Source organism: Juglans regia, chromosome 6, assembly GCF_001411555.2.
Source record: "Juglans regia cultivar Chandler chromosome 6, Walnut 2.0, whole genome shotgun sequence".
In the NCBI taxonomy this organism is placed as follows: Eukaryota; Viridiplantae; Streptophyta; class Magnoliopsida; order Fagales; family Juglandaceae; genus Juglans; species Juglans regia.
Genome location: NC_049906.1, coordinates 314,549 through 337,368, shown reverse-complemented (window position 1 = coordinate 337,368; position 22,820 = coordinate 314,549). Strand labels below are relative to the sequence as shown.

At 36.0% G+C, this 22,820-nt stretch overlaps 3 protein-coding genes across 4 annotated transcripts; 1 reads left to right on the top strand and 2 right to left on the bottom strand.

Moving 5' to 3' along the window:
- Positions 1-2,628: 2,628 nt before the first annotated feature.
- Positions 2,629-4,416, bottom strand: LOC108993269 (probable transmembrane ascorbate ferrireductase 4). Its single transcript, XM_035691035.1, has 4 exons — positions 4,091-4,416; positions 3,899-3,950; positions 3,596-3,792; positions 2,629-2,977 (listed from the first exon to the last, which is right to left on the bottom strand). Exons 1-4 carry the CDS (start codon positions 4,241-4,243, stop codon positions 2,654-2,656), a joined length of 726 nt encoding a protein of 241 aa, XP_035546928.1. The 5' UTR covers positions 4,244-4,416; the 3' UTR covers positions 2,629-2,653.
- Positions 4,417-6,223: 1,807 nt separating this feature from the next.
- Positions 6,224-8,440, top strand: LOC108993270 (clavaminate synthase-like protein At3g21360). Its single transcript, XM_035691240.1, has 3 exons — positions 6,224-6,741; positions 7,428-7,681; positions 7,908-8,440. The coding sequence occupies exons 1-3, from the start codon at positions 6,376-6,378 to the stop codon at positions 8,251-8,253; spliced, it is 966 nt and encodes a 321-aa protein (XP_035547133.1). The 5' UTR covers positions 6,224-6,375; the 3' UTR covers positions 8,254-8,440.
- Positions 8,441-8,629: 189 nt separating this feature from the next.
- Positions 8,630-13,275, bottom strand: LOC108993284 (protein decapping 5-like). 2 transcript variants are annotated; one of them, XM_018968146.2, is made up of 8 exons: positions 12,932-13,275; positions 12,060-12,160; positions 11,429-11,500; positions 10,410-11,345; positions 9,976-10,041; positions 9,403-9,600; positions 9,132-9,245; positions 8,630-9,057 (listed from the first exon to the last, which is right to left on the bottom strand). In XM_018968146.2, the coding sequence occupies exons 1-8, from the start codon at positions 13,077-13,079 to the stop codon at positions 8,911-8,913; spliced, it is 1,782 nt and encodes a 593-aa protein (XP_018823691.1). In that variant the 5' UTR covers positions 13,080-13,275; the 3' UTR covers positions 8,630-8,910. The 2 variants fall into 2 exon arrangements, with proteins under 2 accessions (XP_018823691.1, XP_018823693.1); XM_018968148.2 differs by having other exon boundaries at positions 9,132-9,242; positions 12,932-13,236.
- Positions 13,276-22,820: the final 9,545 nt, after the last annotated feature.

Here is a 22,820-nt window from a genome sequence, read left to right as displayed (position 1 = left end):
AAACATTTGGTAGTGAACAATATAGATAGGTGCCTGAGTTGCAATTATACTAATGTCTAAGAACATTGGCAATGGCCTAGTTATTGTCTAATTTAAGTCTAAATTTTGATTTTTATTGAGTTAAAAGCCCTATATTAAACTAGCCAAAGGCATAATTTCTCAACTTTGAGCTACAGTGAAATCACCTCCCAAGCTATAGTTGGCGAGCCACTGTTGAAAGATCAAAGATTTATTTTATTGTTTTCCAACTGCCCCTCTCTCTTTCCCTCGTATTTTCCTTCATTAAAAAAACTCTCCCTCTTTTCTCCATTTTCCTTTCTTCGAAAACTCTTCTCTCCGTTCTTGGGTTGATCTTGACTCCTCTTCTCTCGTGCACATTCATTTTCCTGTACATTCATTTCGCACGAGCATCTCATTATTTTCCTTTTCTTTTCCTCTCCTTTTCATTTTCCTCTCCCTTCACATCTCCTTCTCCCTATCTCCCACACATCTCTTTTCGTTTTTCTTCCTGTAAAATTGCCCACAGCTCTCTTTCAAGCAGTTGCTCAGAGCTTCTCTCTCCAGATCATATACCAAAAACACGGTAAGATCCGAAACCCTAGCCTTAATTTTTTTCATTTATTTTGCTTGGTTTTTTTGGGTTTCAATAGCAAATTTCGTATACTCCATTTTTGGATTTCCTTGGGTTTGGGTTTTGAGTATGAAATGGGTATGAATTTGTGAAATGGGTATCAATCTATTGTGCGATGGATTTTTCTTCATTTGGAGTTTGTGCATTTTTGTGGAAGTCGTAATTTCTGGTTATTGTAAAATTTCCTCTCTCTTTCTCGAATTTTCTTATTGTTATTATCGTTTGTTGGGTTACAAGTCTCCAACAATATATTTTCTTTGTTTACTTTTCTAACAGAACATTAGGTTTTTTATTATTCTCTTCACACTCTTACTGTTACAAGATTGATAGTTAATGTTCTGGAGGGATAATGATGAAGAAAGATGCTTGATTGCCAGTTTTTTATTTTATTTTGTTAGGGTGGTTGAACTATTTCACTTTTTCAGGAAGATTGTGCATGCCCTTCTTAATTCAATTCAATTTAATTATTCAATGAGAGTTTTCAGTATTTTTGCATTTTTATGGAAGTCTAGTAGCCTGTTTGTGCGTTATTGGACATTAGTTCTTCACTCAAGTAATCGAAAAATTATAGAAATAGAGTATTATTGGACATTAGTTTTTCCAACATAGCATTGCTGCATTTTTTTAGATGATGTTTTCTCATCTGTTAATTGTAGTTGTTTACAATCTCTAAAGATATTGGTGACTCGGTGAGGATATTGATGAAACACAGACAAAGGATTCATCTGACTTTAATTCTAAAGATGACTATGAGGAAGACTTCATTGACGACATTGATCTTGAGATGTAATCTCCTTCACATATGCCAAATAGTGGAGGTAGCTTGAAATTTTAGAAGACTTCTCTAACTTTGAGCAACATAAAATTTGAAGATTCAAGTGACCATGATGTTTGGATGGCATTGTTGATATTAAGTACAACGTTATTAGCATGTTGTTATTATAATTATTAGTAACTCTTTCCAAGACAATGAACAAACATTGAATGGAAGTGGAACATTGGAAAAAAGTAGAGAGTTGTCCCTTCCCTTTTTATTATAAAAGGCCACCTCTGTTGTTGTTTCACTGTTGCATATTGTAATGTCTTCCTTTGATCAAGTAAAGTCTATCCCCTTTCCATTTGAAGGAAGCTAATACCTTCTGATTTATAATTTAGGATGCATTCGCCGCGTTCAATGAAATGTGTGCATGCATGTAACTTTTCATTGTATTGTTTAGTTTTGATTCTGATTGGTTCAGTTTTTAGAAGTTCTTGATTTGGTGTTGATTCAGTTTTTGAAACTAATTGTGGTTTTGGTATTGAAAATAGTCGACCTGACCATTTAAATAATTTTAAATAAAAATTAAATATTAATTAATATATGAAGTATATTTGCAAAATATATAAAAAAAAATATAAAATATTATTAAAATATATAATATTATATTATTATTTTGACTTTAAGATGGCTAATCCAATATAGATTCATCTAGTTAAAGTTTAATGCTATAGCCAAAATTTAAAATTCTAACCAAACTTTTAACTTGACAATGGCTAGGTCATTGCCAATGCTCTAATACACATAAGAATCTCATTTTATAAAAATCACAGAATTGACCCTCTTCCACGAACCTCACACAGAATGAAAGAGCCTCTAATTAGGCCTTGTTTATATTAAAGACTCACCTTAACTCATCTCATCATTATAATTTTTTCAAATTCTCACATAATATAATAAACAATTTAATTTTTTTAAATTTTAAAATAATAATAATATTTAAAATAATATTTTATTAAATTCATCAGTGAAACCAAAATAGATCGAGTCACTAGTGGTTAATTAGAATATGCATTTTTTGCAAACTCTGCTCAAACTAGTGTTGGTTTCCTCGTTTTCTCCCTAAGAAGCTGGTGAAAATCGAGGTCATTGCCCCACTACTCACATGCTAGAGACATTATTAATTAGGTGTGGCAAACTCCCAAATTTACATCCACAATGAAAGAGAATATTATTATGCTGAGTGAAAAACAATTTCCATTTCTTTATGACGACAAGCACTTGGCATCTGAGTACATGAATTTAGTTTGAAGAGTTTGATGCTTTGGTGAAACGGAAGCCAATATTACAATGCCACAAAGCAGGGCCAATCCGAGTCCTAGGCTATTGACAATGATGGATTCTGGACAGTGTCTGGATAGGTTTCTCTTGGTCTGCAAGAATGTCAACTTCTCTAGCAGCCCAGTTTCTGCTGTGACCACGGCCAAACCATAAGTGTAGAGCCCCACAAAAACGTGCCAAGGTAGGACCTTTAGCCTTACTGTGCGCGCCTCCCCTCGGTGCCAAAAGCTCAGGAAGCCAATCAACCACTGCACACAAATTATTATACAGATAAGATGTAATTTGAGAAATTATAGGCCTCCTTAATTATTAAGACATCCAAAAGCATCTTTCCTTTGATCATATAACTGACACTGACAGAGTCGTCTTCATACTAGTAAAGAAAAACGTTGCAGTAATCAAAAGTAATGAAAGTACGGACAGTAAGAATCTTAAAAAAAAAAATCTACTTGTAAATAATTGCACATTAATACGTACATTTTTCAATATGGATTAATCAGAAAATAAATTTTCTTAAAAATAATATTAATTTAAATTTAAAATATGAAAACAATAATATTAATATACTGATCAGTACTTGATTGTAAATAATAAAATTCAAAAAAATACTAGAATGAACAGTGAGGTTTCCCGTGATAAGATTAAAAAAGGGAAAGCTAATTACTCACCGTTTAGTGCTGCATCTTTCTCCCAAACCTAGATCTAGAATTCTAAAAGATTTTAAACAGGCATCATCTTATTTAGATGTAAAATGAGATGTAAGAAACATGAGATGTGAAAACAGAAATTGGGATGAACAAAATATCATTCTGAACCACTTAAGGAAAGAATGAAAATAGTACAGCTAAGGGAATGGAAGAACAAACCTGAGCTCCAAACAGGGAGACACAAATCAAACCCATCCAGGAATGCAGACTGTAGAAATTAGCCACAATCCCATCTTCCCCCTGAAACCTTGTCCAAATCCCAAATAACCCAGAAGCCAAAGCCACTCCTTGAAGGCATAAATGCACAGATTTCTTTAAGTTCCTCGAACCAGGCAACCATCTATGCACCAGAATTGCTGTAAACATTGCAAAAAAAAAAAAAAGCAAACAGACCCCATTATGTAAATGTTCTCATGATCATTTATATTTACTATTGTTTTAATTTCCGGGTTCTTGCACTACCTTCTCCACTGATTAGAATAAACCCAATCACCATAAATAAAGGATGAAGAGCCTGTTTTAAAAGAAAAGAAAAGAAAAAATCAATCCCTTTTAGCTCTTCAAAAACGAAAACAAAAAGAGAAAAGCCATTTGTGCTTTGTGTAAAAGACATGCAGAGAGTGTTCGAGAGTCTTGAGAGAGAGTTTAACATACTGTATAGATGAGGTATTCTTGGGAGGATGAGCGAGGGATCAGGAAGCTGGAGTTGAAAGCAAGAGCCCAAAAGAGGACCAGCGTAGCTACTGCAAGCCCTGAGACTCTAGCAAAGAAGAGGAGAGGGACTAGAGAAGGAGAGTCTACCGCCATGTTTGTGCAGCAGTCTTGGTTCTCTCACAGTCACACTCCCAACACAGTAAGGCGGTAGCAAGAAGCCACCGACAGAAAAGCTCTAGATCTACCACAGTTGTCAGTAGACCATTGAGTAAAGCAAACGCTTTTGGAATCCTTTATTTAGAAGAGTTGGGATTTTTCTATTTGTTTAACTGGATTATGTAGTAAGTACGTGCTGGATTTAAATGTCACTTACCCGACAGGCAACACTAAAGTACTAAAGTGGCCATGGTTTGATCAAATGAACTGTTGGAAGGATAATGGACATCACGATAAAAACGCATGCAACTCTTTTTGACACGGCACGTCTACATCATTATGATTGAAATAACTGCTATATATAAAGATATATATATATATATAGATTTTATAAAAATAATTTTTTAAATTTTTTAAATTAATTTTATAATCTAACCTATCATATTAAATCTTATTAATTATAAATTTATTTTTATATAATTATTTTATAAATAAAATATTTTCCGTTCAGTCTTGGCAAAGCACTCTCAGCCAATGGGACAGACACAGAGAACTAGTACAAAGCAATCTTACCAACGTTTGAAGCTGCTCTGGCGTAGATCGAGTACAAATACCGACGATTTGGTTCCAACGCAGTTTCTAATTTTAGTAAAGATCGTATCCAATGCTAATCGGCTCTTTCAATATAACAAGTAACAACTGGGGACAATTTTATTCCATCTCCAATATCCTTTTCTCATGATAATTATTGATTTTCGATCTTATTAAATTGGAGGAGTTTTAGCAATATAAAATTAAAGTATGTGATGGTGAAAAAAAAAAAACTATGCACAACCTATATTCCACAATACAAATAGAAGTGAGTGACTATGTGATAACAAGGCCATTGAGTGATATCAATAAAATTGGAGTATTATTTTTTTTTAGAGAAAATATATTTGTAATCATGAATTATATAATCACTGCGTAATTATTTTAAAAAATGAGAATAAAATATAAGATTCATATGAAAAAAATTAATTTTTTAATAATAGATCCTACTATTTTTTAAAGCGATTAAGCGATATTTACACACTTCATAGTTATATGTAGAATTACTTATATATTTCACAATGCAAACAGAGATGATCTTTAGTGTAACGCCAATTGGACCCATTATACCCCTTTTATTCTGTTTCCTTTATGTCTGTCCGATTGAATTTTTGAGCCGTCCCCCGACTAATTTTACCCTTGGTGAAATTGGGACTCTGATTTCTCTTCTTTTGTAAACAAGATGATGATGCCGCTGGATATATAATATAGCCAAGAGATATATATTGGCCAAAAATACACTTGTAAAATACGTATAATCCATTGGAGCTTCATCGTTGGTGGGTGGAAATCTCAATCTTTGTTGCAAAATGACGCGTCATATTTCTGGCAATGGCATATATATCCGCTACGCAGAGTATGCAAAGTGAAGTTCATTTATTATTCTTATTAATAAAGTAATGGGGTGGCACTGTAATACAATGTTTTGAGTAAATGCCAGCAGCTAATTCATAACCATGGGCTTTAGGTGGTTTCTCGTGCGCCTTGTTCTATGCTTGGATTAATGTATAATTAACTTCGTTTATTTCCACGCCTAAGGAGTTGATTGCGTGTTTGTCTGGAGCTTGATCAGCTTTTGCCTTTTAATCATGTTAGATCAGGTATCTGTAGTAATCTGAGCTTTGTTGTTGTCTCGCCATATGTCAAGCCCAAAGCCTGTTTTTTGACCTACTCCAAAATTATAACTCAAAGCCGAAGTTAAGAGAATAATTGGGAGTTAAACATGTAATTAATTGGAGTTTTGATCCTCAGGACAACAATAACAGGCCACTCAATGTCAACATATAAACTCAAGGTGTTTTTGCAAATCCACCGTCCAAAAAACGACATAAAACGGTATCATTTTCTTGGCAACATCAACCAGTATTAGAGCAGACCGTCTTTTGATTACAACCATCATCGTAAATAACTCCCTAACTACCATCCGCTACCATCTCTGATTCTCTATATATACGCACACACAGACACTGATCATTTATGCATAACCCCATTGAAGTAAACAGCCCCATAAACAGCACAAAACTCAGAGAGAGAGAGTCATGGAATTCTCTTGCAAAGCCTTCAAGGTCGGAAATTGTGAAGGGCAAAAGGTGGTGGATGGCGAAACCATGCCACTACTGCTACAAGCGCCAGAAAGCAACAAGACAGGCTTGGATTCCCTTCTCTCTGATCTCAAAGAAAACAAGGAGTGGTTTGAGCAGATGCTCATCAAGAACAGTGCTGTCCTCCTCCGAGGCTACAATCTTACCAACGCCGAGGATTTCAATGAGATCATAGAAGCCTTCGGCTGGGAGGACATTCTTTATGTTGGACCCGCCCCAAGGACACATGTTTATAAACGTGTATGGACTGCCAACGAGGGACCTCTCTCCGAGTTCATATACTACCACCATGAGATGGTTTTGGTAAGACACGTATATCATAGTATATATAAGGACTAGAATTTTGGTTAAAAGTACTGACATATTTCTTTGGCTAAATAGTCTTTATTGAATCAAATCCCTTCTTAATTCCCAGTTTAAGGGTAATTTCTAGCTGGTACGCATGAGAAGAAAAAGATTAATAATTTGTGATTCTTGCCTGTCATAATGCCAAGTTTTTCTTCTTTTTTCTTCAACCCTAATTTCTTTGCCACCAAGTACAGTAGTTTCCGTCATCTCCATATGAAATCACTTCAAAAGAACACAGTTGATCATATCATGGCTGGCCTGCCATGAAGAATATCAAGTCACCATCAAGTGAGTTCATAAGAGACAATTGTTATTTGTGGTCAAGCATAGACTGGGTCCAGCAATAGTACCCCAGCAGGATCAACCACCCTCTGGCCGGAAACCAAAGCACTTCTTATAATATATGTCATACACATTAGCTAACAAGTCAATTCGAACTTAGAAGTGATGATGTCTCAAGGGATGAAGCAAAGAACTAGAGTACCATATTCACAGAACAGATAAAAATTCAACTATAATATCATTTAACCTTTCATTTCATATAACTACTATTATGTATAAAATGGAAGATTTAAATATATAACTGTGTGCGAAGTACTGTTTTAAGACCTGACCAAAATTTATTATGTCCAACTGACCAGATCAATGAATCTCCGAAGAAATTAGCTCTTTTCTGTGAGATACCACCCCCTGAAGGTGGAGAGACGCCCTTTGTTCCAAGCTTCCGTGTAACGGAAAGGATGCTGGAGGAGTTCCCGGAAGCTGTGCGGGAAATGGAGGAGAAAGGGTTAAAATACACATTCACGGCCCTTAGCAGGAGCGATACATCCTCCATGAGGGGCAGAGGCTGGGAGGATGCTTTTGGGACATCGGATCGCGCAGAAGCTGAGGGAAGGTATATATTATCTGCACTGCAGAAGGGAGGCTATGCATGCCACTAAGATGCATGCATGCTTGTGTTGTATATATATCACAGCTTCCGTATGCTCATAAGACGTTTTTTCATGACTATACTCAATTTTTTAGATAAATACATAGTTAATTTGCATTATATCATTATTGATGTTAGAGCAGTGGAAATTGAAATCTTAAACTGAATTCACCTTCTTCTTTTTTAACAGGGCTAATGCTCTAGGGATGGACATGGAGTGGTTACCAAATGGTGCGGCGAAGACAATATTGGGGCCGCGAAGTCTGACAAGGGTGTTTGATGGAAGAAAAGGAAGGAGGATGTGGTTCAACACGTTAGTGGGGATGCATGGGAAGGAGCACAGCTCAGCCATGATGGCAGACGGAACAGAGATACCAGATAATGTGGTAAAGAGATGCGGAGAAATCATTGAAGAAGAGAGCATCCAATTCAAATGGGAGAAGGGTGATGTTCTCTTCTTTGATAACATGGCTTTGCTTCATGGAAGAAGGCCTTCTCTTCCTCCGAGAAGAGTCTTGGTTACCACATGCAAGTAGGTTCAAATGACTTTGAGACCCTATCAATAATGGCTACTGCTTCGTTACAGCCTCTAATTTAAGTTTTCAAGATTAGACAACTCATTATCCGATCTTTGTTCTATTGCTATCTTGTTGTTTGTCGAGTGTAAGCCCTCGAAACAATATCAAAATAATAATACTTGGTCGTCTCTGGTTTTATCTTTTATCTTCTACCACCGAATGCTCTCTCTCTCTCTCTCTCTTCCAACATATAATGTGAGCTTTCGGGCTCAAATTTTCTTTCGTTAACTCAGCATAAATATGCACTACTTTTCTCTCTCTTATTATTATTATTTTTTAACAAATCATACATAAACAGGCACTAATTGTACAATAATAATAACAATAACAATAAAGCAACTGTTTGCCATCCTACCCTTAGATGGCAGAAAATTTTGTCCACTTAAAACTAACGGTTCTTTCGTTAACTCCAAATAAAATTTCTGTCAAATGAGGGAAACAGATTCAGAAAAATTTAAAATCAAAATGCAATATCCTACTCTTTATTTTCAGGACAGTCAAATGTGTGAGAACACAACCATAACAAGCACAGCCCTCAAGTACTGGTTTGCTGTCGTGAGCAGATAGGCTTTACATTTACCCACTACAACATTTGAAAAAGTCTTTTAAGTGCCCCTATGGGCCACGACTGGAAACGCCCCGCCCCCAGCCCCTCCCAACATGACTATACCCCCTTCCATGGTAACCACCACGGAAACGACCACCGCGCCCATGTCCACGACCTCCTCGACCACCCTGATACCTTGCAAAGTCACCAAAAGTCTGCACACCAACATGCAAAACTTATTGGACATAATTCTCAAGACATGGGAGTGACAAATCAAAATTTTTTTTACCTCTGTGTCTATCTTCATTTGCTCAGAGAATTTAGTCCTTCCATTCTGTGATTCATGACCAAGTGCATTGCAGGAGAGGGAATCAAAGAAATCATCCTTATTATAGACAGGCTGCTGAAATAAAGAAATTGTGTATTATAAATGAAGTAAAGAAATCATCCTTACTTTCTTACTTATCAAAAAAAAAAAAAAAAGAAAATCCCCCCCACCCCCCCCAAACAAAAACAGAACTTGATCTAGCCATAATGATACACAAAACAGCAAATATCACCTTGACCCCAAATTTTGGTAATTCATCATCATCGTCTTGAGTATCATCCTCATCGCCAAATTTTTCATCCCCTTCTTTGTCCATTGAATGAGATTTACTACTCTTGCCAAGATGACCCCACACTTCATCCTTCTTAAATTTCTCATTCATAGCTGTGAAATCAAAATCTTCAGAGAATCTTTTTGCAGGATGTGAACTCTGCACAGCATGTATTCAAATTTTCATGCCAAAACCACATTCAATGAGAGAAACTAATCAATTACAAATCATGATGACATTACGTAAATCAAGATTTACTTGGGATGTCATCAGCAGTACCTCGACATTGTGTAAATCTCTTATTAGATTTGAAATTTCATAAACACAAAATGCAGCTCTCACTCCTAAAAAATACCTTAATTTGATCTAGAGACTTGAAAAGTGAAACTCATCATATAACTACATTGATACTTAAAGTCTTTAATGGAGTTCTCAGATTGAAGCTTGATCCACATCCAGTAACCCAACTTAATTTTTTTTTAATATGAAGTAACACAACTTAATTTCAAAACATAAGTGTAAACAACAAATTACCCCCATTCCTCTTCCTCTATCACGTCCCCGGTAACCATGACGATGTTGAAAAGGAGTTCCATTTGGCTGGCATGAGAGAGAGAGAGAGAGTGTGTGTGTCAGAATCCTCACGACATATGGATATATAGACAACATGATTGGGTAGTATAGAAAGGCGTTCAATTTAATTCAAAGGAGAAAAAAGAGAAATTAAATTTCTTTAGCAGGCGCAGCACTTCATGAATATCCTACAAATCAACCTTTGGAATCCAGCAGTAAATTCCACATAAGGATAAAATAGTAGAGTAAGCAACCAAAAACTGCAACAATACAGTGCCTTTGCAGTTTGCATATGAACCAAGGGCAGACAGGGTCAGTATAAAAGCTCACAAAAAACAGTATAAACTGACCTGCATAATTGAACTCACACACAAAGATGGATGTAACAAGATCACCTTTTGAGCAGCTTGTGAAGGTACTGGTAATGGAAGTATTGGCGGCTGAGCTTCAGCTGAAACTGGCAATATTGGTGCTGACAATGAAGGTGATGATGATATTTGAACCACATCTACATCCTTTTGCGCTATTTGGGAAGTTTGAGAAGAAGAAACTGCGGTAGGTACAGACTGCAACAGCTGACCCGGAGTTACCAATGATGGTGCTGGTGTTTCAGTGTGAATAGAGTTGGATGTTCCAGCAATAGACGATGTAGATTTAGAAGAGGCTTGATACGACAAGATTGGACTAGGAATTGCAGGAGGCTTGTTGATTGGTGGCACAGTAGCATTTATATCTGGACTAGACATAGTTAAAGGAGCCAGAGATGGCAAACTAGAACCTAATGCAATTGCAGGCAGGCCAGAACTAGGTGGTGCCTTGTTAAGCACTGAGTTTCCTATTGTTTCAGAAGTTAGTGTGACTGAAGGGACGGGAGGCAGAGTTAATGGTGCTAAGGAACTAGAGCTTAAATTCACAGAATTAAAAATAGGAGGAGGCAAAGGAGATGGTTGGTCAGGTAAGTTTGAAGCTCCAGTGGGTAAAGAGGTATTAATATTAGGATATTGCATCGGCGGCTGCAGTGAAGAAGGCATTGACAGTCCGGGTGGTGGATGAAGCAAAGAATGCTGATGCAAATGAGGAAGCCCACTTGGGGGGCCATAGTATCCTTGCCAGTACATTGGCATAGCAATCCCACCACCATTTGCACTAGAAGGAGATGGTGTAGCTCCCCAGGGAGCTATATTACCTCCAGGTTGATACAAAGGAAGGCCACCTTGGAAACTTGATCCATGGAGTCCCAACTGTGCAGTATGTGAACTAAGATCTGACAAAGACCCACTAACAGCAAGAGGTAAGCTTGTAGAAGTAGAAGCTGGGTGAGGATAGTGAGACTGCATAAGAAATTTGAAAAAATTCAGAATGATTTAGCCCAATTTAATTCATAATGTGATAAAAAGGTCTTCACACCAAACACCTGAATAATAGCCGGATCATTGTTTATAGGTGGTGTAGGCTGAACAGGTGGAGAAGATTTCACCTGTAAATCCTGCAGAAGGAAGCTTAAAGAATGTTTAGGATCTTTCTAGTTCTGCTCACTAGAAATATTAACCAAGAAAACAAAAGAAATATTAACCAACAGAAAATATGAAGTGCAAAAAGTTGAGTCTTGAGATAACATCTGTTAAATTATTTTCCTTTTTCGTTTCTCTCTCTCTTTTTTTTTTAATGAAAAGAAAATCTCCGCCCGCGCCATGCAAACGTTCGAAAGAAAGGCTAAAAACCATAAATTATATCAGATAAAAGAATTATAGATCAGGCCACTTATTGCCTGTCATCTCATATTCTGCACTGTGATCAGTTTTGAGAATTACAAAACAGCTCTGTTTTAAAGGGAATGTCAAAGCCTATGTCATTGCATCCTTGTTGTAGTCATCTCTTAAAATCAAACATAAACGGGCAGATTTGACACAGGAAACCACTAAAAACAATGTATTGACTTCCCTCCAAAAGCAAAATAAAAAACTTAATATTATTAAGCCCAAATAGTCAAAGTAAATATTATAAACAACATGAAGAGCAGCCAAAGAGTGTTGGCCATAGGATACCTTGATGTCACTCCCACGGAATAGTATGTACTCATAAATTTTGTCACCTGGAGGTACTTGCGGACCATCTTTTTTCCTTCCTTCTGTTCCAAATGATCGTACTGTCACATGGAGAGAGATAAATGAGTATTGAAAATCCATCTGAACATAACTTGAATACATCTAATTCTTACTTATAAAAAATAAAAAATTAAAAAAATTAAAAAAAAAAAGAACTTGAATACGTCTAATATATACATCAGAGATACAAACAAGAAATGCACACGACAAAATAACAATTTCTGTTTGATGGATACATAATATGGATTGGATATCAAATTTATGTACAAAGCCCGGAATCCCCCACCCCCCCGCCCCCTTCATAGAGGCATTATTTCATGAAGTGCTCCAATCCCCAAGATCAACTGAGACTTTGACAGGGATACAAAGACTATCTCATCTTGAACTTGTAGATTTATAAAAGTTGAGATTGTGTCCTAAATGAATACCCCAAACATCCTGACTTCCTGGTCACACGATTAACCAACTCAAGCCCGACATCACCACATACCGTTATAAGCCTCAGCAAAAACATCTTTGAAGCCAGATTAATCTTCCAATGCTATACGCATAATCCACACCGAAAAAATCTTCGTCCGCATATCCCCACTCAAACCACATCACCTAGAAGGTTACTTTAAAACAAACTTGTGCCATACTCCTTCTAATACTCACTCAGAACTCAGATGCAAACATAATCATATGAAATAAATATACATTATAAGCTAAACTTGGCAATAGAACTGAAACTACAACAAAATATTACCGTATGAAATATATATGTATTCGGATAAAACTTACCATTTGAGAGAGAATTAGAAAAGAAAACTTACCATTTCGGAGTCCAATGCTGGACTCATGAGTATTGATGTTGTAGAGCACGCCCTCATATCTAATCTCGCTCTTGGAAGTCAAGCTTATCAAGCTCCCAATGTAGGAATCGGCCGTTGGACTCGTTCTGGAAGCACTTTCCGAAGCCATAATCTTCCAATTCCAATCATAAACTGCAATACTTCTGTAATTATTATCACTGTAAACCGAAAGAGCGAGAGCGCGATACAGAGAGTAGGGTTCAGGTTTTGGGGTAAAGTCAAGTGTCGTGCGGCCCCGTTTGTGTTTATCGGGTTTTTTCCAAACTTACAACTTCGACCTCCCGAAGGGTATTCCCGAGTTTTGCTGATTAACCTTAATTTTACCATATAAAAATAGACTAATACTAGTTACAAGATTTAAATAGATAAATATCATATAAATTATTTATAAAAAAGTAAATCTTACTAATAAATAATAATTTTTATAATTTTTTAAATAAGATCTATTTTTTCACAAACGCTTATATAAAACTTTTCTATTTAAAACTTATATAAATCATTTCTCATAAAAATATATAATTTATTCTATAATTAGAGTGAGTTTTGAGCCTAGGAATAACAAATTTATTAGACTTGGGATTGGTTTGAGAATATAATTATTATCAAATATTCTCATACTACTTCACTATTACTTACAAAATAATTCACTATTGTTAATAAATTATTTACTACTACTCACAACTATTTCATTTCTATTCAAAGATAATTTGAGATGCTCTTAACATCTAAACAAATCCCAATGGCTTATTTGAATCTTAAGAATATCTAAGAACATTTGTTAATAGTAATTAAATAGTTTGTGAATAATAATAAAATAGTTTGAAAATATCTGAGAATATATGGGAACAATTGTGGTTCCAAATGGACCCTAGGCCTGGTTTGCTTTCAAGACTAAAATCCAAAATTTTGAAAACTTTTCATTTCATCATTACAACTTTTCTAAATTCTCACACAAAATAAAATAAATAATTCAGCTTTTTTAAATCTCAAAACAAAAATAATATTAAAAAATATATTCTAACAATATTTTATTTAACCTTTTAATTTTAATCTCAACCCATCTCATCTTATCTCTAAAAACAAACGAGGCTTTAAAATATCCCTCTACAGATGTCATGTTAGACTGAAATTGCTACAGGTGCTAATCTAACTAATGTGCCCTTACAAGAAACCTAGGTTAGGCTAAAGTGATTTTGTTACATATTCGAAATAACTAAAATGTTCCTATAACAAATCGATTTATACATAAACATCCCTAATCCAAATTAAACCAGCCAATGACAACCAGAAATCTCTAAAACCTGCTTGATCTTCATCTTTACACACACTCCCCACTCTCCATCTACCATATTCTTGTTCTTTACTTTTCAGTTTTTTTTTTCCTTCTTCTTATGCTTCAAACTTCTTCTTCTATAGAGAAATTGCAAAGCCATGTTTGTTCGTCGATCATGGCGTGAGCTACGACATAGATGGACAACAGTGTGAATGTGATCGAATCTTACCACGGCGCAACCTGCAGCCACAGCATAAATGGAAATATAGAAAATTTAACAAAAAATATATTCACTTTTGCACTAGAATGGATCTTTTTTTGTATGTATTTATATCGTCGGCTTGATGTTTTTGACATGCAGACTTTTGGTGGGTATTTGTGTCCTCGACTTATGGTTTTGAGATTGAGATTTATGGTGAAAGTTTTTGTTGTGGACTTGGTAAGATACTGATGATGATCTAGTACGCTGTACATGCTCAGGAGCCAAGCTCCCATGTAAACCAATCAATTTGATTAAGCGTTAGATATATTTTTTATATATAAGTAGGGGGTTAAGTACTTATAGAGATTGGGTACACTTTACAATCTCAGAAGCCGAGCTCCCACGTAAGCATTAGATTTAATCGAACTAGTACAACCTATGCGAGTTTTCACAGCCATCGAGCACAATTCTCAAGCATGTAATGCAACTAAAGTGCTCACCCACAGGTGCGAGATATCGTTGCTTGCCCTAGACAATGATCATTTTTTTTTTACTTTTGGGCGCTCCAAGATGAGCACTTTGGCAAATAACACTTAATTTGTAACGCCCCGTTCCCGAAGGTCCGGAGAGTTAACTCTTAATACTTAAAATTAACTTAAATAACACAACTATAAAATTCAGAAAATCTCACAAAATATTAATCCACTTAATCAATCTAAAAATTTAAGTTCCTCTATGGCTACAATAAAGAAATCCCCAATAACATAAATTAGAAATTCTCCAAAACTCGAAAATATCATCAACTCATAAAATCAAATACCCCGAAAAAAATAAATCAGTTTACTAACTATGACCCTCAAATAAGCATTTGTACCATCAGACACTTATTCCACTACGATCATCACACATTGCTAAACTTTCTACTCTTGTTCTCCAACTAACCATCAAAATTATCTGAAAAATATATGGAGATAAGGGGTGAATTATCAACAACTCAGTAAGCAGATGACATATACTAGTGTGTAAATATGATCATTTACAGAAAACAGAATGCAGAACAAAATATTTTCTTTCAAAATGCAGAATCATAAATAATGTTTTCAAAATGCAGCGTCATAACATGTTATCAAAAATATCAGAGCGAAAGTTCGAAAATATTCATAATCAAAATCCCTTTGGCATAGCATAAACTGAAAAATCACATCTTATCTTATCATATCAGAACAAATATCATGTTTAACTCCCGTGGTAGGGTTGTGCAAACCCCGGTAACTAACCGAGCAAAAACAGAATGTGAATCTTCCCCTTATTCATTCTCGGAGCCCCGAGTGTGCACATAGGAAAGACCACGCAGAAAACCATTTTGTTTTCAAAGTGGGTGCACCAGAAACAAAAAAGTTGGTACCAACCCAAACAGAGGCCACAGTTTTACACCCATGGTGAGGTCAGAATGGAACAGAAACAGAAACAGAATGTTATGCCAGAGGTTTTCAAAAATCACATCAGATCATATTAGAGTACATAAAAATCTTCAGAACAGAACAAAATCATAACACAACATAATTTATGCACAAAATTTCATATTCGTTCTATTTTTCAAAGTTCAGAAACAGAATGTAAAAAATAAGCTCATGTCTACACCAGTCATGACAAAAAATAATTTCTTCTTAAACAGAATCTTATGAGTAATGCAGAACAAATAACTGAGGCAGTTCAAATTTCTTTTCAACATCAAATATGTATATTTTCCAAAAATAACCTCAGCTAATTTTATTTTAAATGCAAAGTCTAGTATAGGAATCCCGCTTACCTGGACGTCTTAACTTTTCCAAAATTTTCTCAAAAATGCCGAATAAAATTTAATCTTCACCTATAACACAATCACGTAATTTTCATAAATTTCCAATCGAACACGTATCTCAATATTTAAGCTTAAGATGCTAAAATAATCTATATTAATTCCTCAAAAACCTAAATTCTCATTATTCCTAATATACCAACATCACTTTCTAACTCATCAATATCAAACATAATAACTCCGACTAAAATATTAAATTACAATTTATTTATAATTGAGATCTTACTATAATTTATAAAACTAAAAATAGCGTAACCATATCGAAATCATTATAAGTAGATGATCATACTTTTGTTTAAATCAAAAAATATTCTTTTAAAAGGATTTAAAATAAGATTTTGCATTTACGAATCACTTCAAGAATTCATCAGTATTTTCATAAAAATATTTTGTTAAAAAAAATCAGTCTTTTACAAAAACAACTTAACAAAATAAAACTCACATGTGCCTAAGTCTAAAAATAAAAATCACATGTAGTCCATGTTATATACCCATGATTTCAAAATCCAAAGTACATAATATAAACTCACAAAATTAAACACTCGAAAACAATAAATCTATAGGTATGCTTTAAGGGGTAAAAATGTAATAATACATCCTACTATAGTTCACGTAAACTACATATACATATATATATATATATATATATATCTATATATATACGCACAACTTGCAATGAACTAATAGAGAGCGGAAATAAGAAAACTCAACAACAGTGCAGCGGCAGCACTTACGGAGAGATGGCGGCATTATGACATGGAGCTAGCGGTAGACTACAAAAGATGTGGAGTGGCGCCTGGTCACTGGCTGAGAGAGGAAGAGAGGGTGACGAGCAAAAGAGGCACATGGTGAGAGAAAGAGGGAGAGACCGAGAGAACGGAGACACCAACAAGAAATGGCGTGAGCTTACCAGGGAAACAGAGGCAGCGTGCGGCGGACAGGGGTGATGGGACGTCCTCCTTGGCAGTTTCTGTGGGGGCACAGCGTGGAGGAGCTTTCGGTGGATGGTGTTTTCAGCGGCTCAAGGTGGCTGAATATGCTCTGTTTTTAGATACCAAAACAGAGCAGTCCGATGCTTGCTGTAGAGGCTACGGGACGCTAGGCGACAGCTTCGTGTGACTGGGCAGTGGGCACGGTGGTGAGGTCTACCACGGTGGCTGAGAAGGGGTGCGCTGTTTGCAAAGAGGAGGAATTGCTGGGCTACGACTTCGAGTGGCAGGGCAGCGGCGTGACGCTTCTACGCGTAGCGAGTGACTCGTGATGATGATCTCCCTCTGCTGGCCGTGCGTGGTGGAGATTTCCGAAGTGGGTTATCTTTCGGTGTTGGTGGTTTGCGGTTTCTCGTGGGGCTCGGGCAGGTTGGTGAATGTAGGGTTGAGGAGCCTTGGGGAAGATGAATGCAGCGGCAAGAGGGGCTAGGTTGTGCAGTGTGCGAGAAAAGTGTAACGTAAATAAATATAGCAAAGCAAAAGAAAAACCCTAGGGATAAAGAGACGTGTGTGCGGATGGAAGGGTAAACCGTGTGTGTGCATGCATGCTGTGGGCGACGGAAAAAAAAAACCATGTGAAAAAAATATAGACGGAAATAAGAAGAAAACAAACAAAAAAAATAAATAAACATGCGGGGAGAATAAAAATAAACGGCCAAGATCTCCAAATTAAAATAAAATCACTACTCAAATTCGTAAAATAAAAACTTAAAATATCAAGCTCCAATAAATAAATAAATAAAAATCTAAAGTCCAACTATACCAATTTTGAGTCCGGGTGTTACATAATTTATTTTTTTTAACGCTCGCCCCTTAGAGGAGCATATGTTGCTTGCCTCGGGGTGTGAGCACTTTTGCTTTGCTAGCTTAGCATACGTTTGCTCAGTTAGGTTCGATAAATCTGTTATGCCTAAACTTTGACTCAAAGTAGTGAACCAAAAATTCAGAGTAGTTTTACCTGCAATCATACAGGTGTTGTAGTACCTAACATGGTCGAACCTAACTGAAATGATAAAATAAATTAATATGGAAAATAAACTTAAACAATGAAAACAAATTATTAAAAAGAACATGCAATCAAATAGAGGAAAAAAATTACTGAGATGAGGATTTTTAAAGTAAAAAATACAACTAAAATGATAAAATAAATTAATATGGAGAACCACTAAAGTTTCAAAGATCTGTCTAATAATTTAGAATATTGTCTCCAATGAATTTACCTCAGTTAAACTGGAATAATGATTCTGTCTAACTAGAAGATTTAGCAATTAAGGCCAAGAAAACTAATCACTAAAGATTAATCATGAACAATTGATGGTTAAAACATTCACAAATCTATTTGAATATCACAAATATTTTCAAGTATCAAATGTATTCGAAAATCACAATGAATCAAGATAAATATATAGATAATCAAAGTATCCAATAATAAAATCATTCTATAGATCAAACTCACGATATAAACTCTATTGTTGATCCGAAACAATATATAAATCATTAAACATCACATCTAACCTTAGTATAAAAATTTAGTCAACCAGGTTCATCACAAAAGCCATGGAATTCGAAGAAACATTTTTTATAAGAAAACTAAAATAAAGCACAAAACCCAACACTAGAAAACATCCTTCACAAGAGAGCAAAGGTGGAGACAAGGTAGAGCCGAAAACTGGGTCGCGTCGCCTCATGGGTCCTCTTTTGTTGCCCTAACTTCTAGCCTCCGTTTGACCCCCTAAACTTCCCAATTTGAAAAATTACATTAGACATGAATTTGTCGGTCTTGAAGTGAGGTTTTCAACTCACTAAAAATTGAACCAATCGAAGATCATATTAGAACGTTATGACCAAAGTACCTATTTGTTGTTAGTTTCCTTCTAAACTACAGGTATTTCCAAATTTGTCTCGATTGAAGATTTTCTGTGTCTGGCTTATTCATCCGAAATCTAGACCTCCAGGTCAGTTTTTTCCTTTCATCTTGGCCTTTGATTATCTTTAATTGCTTGGGATTTATTGACTATCTTTTCATTGAATTTCCACAAAAGAAAATAACTGCATCAATTTCTCTTAAAATATTTACATTTAAACATCATGACACCCAACACTTTATTACTAAAACTTGTATACTATGCAGTGGTGAAGAGAGTGATATATAATTATGCATATAAGTGAATTTACATTCAAAAGTGATGTAATAATGCCCAATATGAAATGATATAAATTAGATTTTAGACAATTATCACAATCTTTGGTCGCTCCTGAGGTCGAAGCAGTTTTTGCACGTCCCAAGGTGAGAGCTCCCAATACTCGCGATTAGGAATAGAGGTGGCGAGTATTTTTGCTCACACCAAAAAGTGTTGGCACTTCACTTGCCTTCCTAGATACGAAGCAACGAGCAAAGTTCTTACCTCCCAAGAACAAGATTACTTCAGTAATGTGTTTGAATACTCACCCCTAAGAGGAGCACATTTTGGGGCGAGCTTTTTTTATCGCTCTTTGTGAGGAGCACTTCGCTCACCAAGGGGCGAGTTTTTGTTTAGGGAGACCTGCACAATCCATAAAGAACAAAACAATCATATGTTTAGGGAGTTGAAGAAGGAAAGAAAAGTTTATCGTGAGTCTCATTGCACCATAGTTAGCTAGACTATCAACAAGCGCATTACCTTCTCTACAGGCGTGATTCATACTAAAAGGAAAATGGATCTTGAAATGTAAAATATGATCTCAAATATTAGAGTAATTCCAGGCGAAGAGTCTTTATTAAGCCAATTATCAACAATAAGAGAATTGGTCTCAACAATCAGATTAGAAATACTCAGTTCATAGCAAAATCAAACCAAATCTCAAAGCTAAAAATTCAACAAAAGTGTTGGTACAGGTACCTAGAAAACAAGAGAAAGCTAATATGATAGAGCAATTATGGGAACGTAAAATACCACCAGCATTCCCAATGTTACCTTTTGAAGCATCGTCAATATTAAGCTTGAGAGTGCCTAAAGGTGGTGGAATCCATTTGACTAAAACAGGGCGTTTGGTCTAGAGAGTTGATGGAGAGATGTGTAAAAAGTTGAGAACCTTAATGTTGTCCTTAAAAGTTAGAGCTTATGGTTTTAGAAGATGATTGAGCTCTCTCAACCACTTCTTGAGTTTAACAATAATAGTAAGGGTTCAGATGTTAATGGTGTGAAAACTGTTTCATTTTCAGTTTTGGTTAATGGTGAGCCAAAAGGTCCTTTCACTCCATCTAGAGGTTTAAGACAAGGCGATCCTCTTTCACCTTACTTATTTTCACTGTGCACTGAAGGTTTGATCTCCTTAATAAAACAAGCCGAGAGAAGAGGAGAAATTTCAGCAATGAAGATTTGTAGAGGTGCCCCAAAGATCTCTCATTTACTTTTTGCAGATGATAGCCTGTTATTTTGTAAGGCAAGTATGCAAGAAAATCAGAAAATTCAATCAATGCTTAACTTCTATGAAGCATCTTCTGGTCAAGTCATAAACAGAAACAAAACGGGCCTTGTGTTCAGCTCAAATGTGTATTCACCAACTAAGGATGCAATTATGGACTTTTGGGGAGTAGAGCAAAGTCAGGAGTATGAAAAGTATTTAGGACTCCCAACTTTTGTGGGAAGGAAAAGACGAGAGCTTTTTCTGAGATAAAGCATCGAGTGTGGATGAAGTTGCAAGGATGGAAAGAAAAGGTCCTATCGGCAGGGGGAAAGGAGGTACTGATTAAAGCTGTAGCACAAGCCATTCCAAGCTATTCCATGAGCTGTTTTAAACTTCCTTCAACTTTGTGTCATGATCTTGAACAAATGACGGCAAAATTCTGGTGGGGGCAGAAAAAAGAAGAGAAGAAAATTCATTGGATGAGTTGGAAGAAAATGTGTGAAACAAAAAAGGAAGGTGGAATGGGATTTAAGGACTTGAAGGTCTTTAATGATGCTCTTTTGGCCAAGCAGGGATGGCGCATAATGTCTAATACGGACTCGCTGCTTCACAGCATGTTTAAGGCAAAATATTTTCCAAAGAACCACTTTTTTTATGCTGCTTTGGGGAATAATCCCTCTTTTGTTTGGAGAGGAATTTGGAGTACAATATCCAAGTTAAAGGAGGGGTGTAGATGGAGAATAGGCACGGGTAGTAAAGTGAGAATTTGGAAGGATGTATGGATACCAGGTTTTAAAAGTATTACTGATATGAATCTTTTGTCAGTAATAGGAGCAGAGGAAGCTACTGTTGATTCCTTATTTCTACCTGGACAGATAGCCTGGGATGTAAGTAAAATTTCAAGCGTCTTCCCCCCTGCAGTGGCTCTACAGATTTCGAAGTTAGTGCTTAGCCAAGGAAATTCAGATGTTACTAGCTGGACGCATGAAGCTCATGGTAGATACACAGTCAAGAGTGGATATAGATTGTTCAGATCAGTTAATTTGGGAACACAAAGAGGTGAAGCATCGAATACTAATCTTTTAAGAAAAGTGTGGAAGTCAATATGGAATATGAAACTCCCTTCAAAAGTAAAAGTGTTTGCATGGAAGGCTGTCAAAGGCATTTTACCCACTATGCATAATCTTAGAAAGAAACATGTAATCATTGAAGAGAAGTGTGCTTTTTGTAATGTTTGTAGAGAAGACATTTTGCATGTGCTTCTTTCCTGCCCATCCACAAGAGAAGTCTGGGTCAGAAATTTCCTAAAGCAAATATGGTTCGATGCTTACAACTTTTTATTGATGCAGTCCTAAACTTGCAGATACATAATAGTGCAGAGATGCTGGAGCTGCTGGGACAGAAGAAATAGGAAAATTTTTGAAGGAAAAGAAGCAAAGGTTGAAGATATATTGGAAAGTACCTTGGCTTTGCAGAAAGGGTTCCGTGAATTGAGAAACACACCTATATCGGTAATCAGATAGCATCGAAGATGGGAAGTGCCACCTCCTGGCACTTTTAAATTGAATGTAGATGGAGCTTTCTCTCAAGATGGATCAGTGGCAGGTATAGGTGTGGTATTGAGAGATTCAAAGGGTGAAGTTATAATGGCGGCAGTGATAAGAGAAAGGGCTAGTCTAAATGTTATTGAACTCGAGGTACTTGCTGTCTTTAGAGGTTTACAGTTGTGTCTTCATCTCGGTATCCATCACTTGTCAATTGAATCTGACTCTATTTTGGCTGTGAATGAGTTTAAAAGTGAAGGTCAGTCTATGGCTATCATGGGGAATATGGTTAGTGAAGTCAGGAAGTTAATGCTTTGTTTTCAAACATGTGTTTTAGAACATGCAAATAGAAGCTGCAATACAGTAGCTCATACACTTGCCAAGTTGGGCTTGAGTGTCTCGGAAATTAGTTTATGGTGGGGCTCGTACCCGGATGTAATAGCTAATTTCCTTTGGCTTGATTCTGCTGTGTAATCTGTTTCTTTTATGAAATGAAGAATTCGTTCTCTTATAAAAAAAAAAAAAAAAACTCTTAAATTTAGTTTTATTGCGAGCTAGCCATAATTCCCACAAGAAGAGCAAAGACAGTAAACGAGC

Coding starts and splice junctions, on each gene's coding strand:
- LOC108993269 (XM_035691035.1), bottom strand. CDS start 4,243: ATGGCGGTAGACTCTCCTTCTCTAGTCCCTCTCCTCTTCTTTGCTAGA. Junction 3,793..3,898: donor TATTCTAATCAGTGGAGAAG/GTAGTGCAAGAA, acceptor CAATGTTTACAG/CAATTCTGGTGCATAGATGG. Junction 2,978..3,595: donor TCTCCCTGTTTGGAGCTCAG/GTTTGTTCTTCC, acceptor ATTTGTGTGCAG/TGGTTGATTGGCTTCCTGAG.
- LOC108993270 (XM_035691240.1), top strand. CDS start 6,376: ATGGAATTCTCTTGCAAAGCCTTCAAGGTCGGAAATTGTGAAGGGCAA. Junction 6,742..7,427: donor ACCACCATGAGATGGTTTTG/GTAAGACACGTA, acceptor CCAACTGACCAG/ATCAATGAATCTCCGAAGAA. Junction 7,682..7,907: donor CGCGCAGAAGCTGAGGGAAG/GTATATATTATC, acceptor CTTTTTTAACAG/GGCTAATGCTCTAGGGATGG.
- LOC108993284 (XM_018968146.2), bottom strand. CDS start 13,079: ATGGCTTCGGAAAGTGCTTCCAGAACGAGTCCAACGGCCGATTCCTAC. Junction 10,042..10,409: donor CTTCACAAGCTGCTCAAAAG/GTGATCTTGTTA, acceptor CTCTCATGCCAG/CCAAATGGAACTCCTTTTCA. Junction 9,058..9,131: donor AAATGAAGATAGACACAGAG/GTAAAAAAAATT, acceptor GTTGGTGTGCAG/ACTTTTGGTGACTTTGCAAG.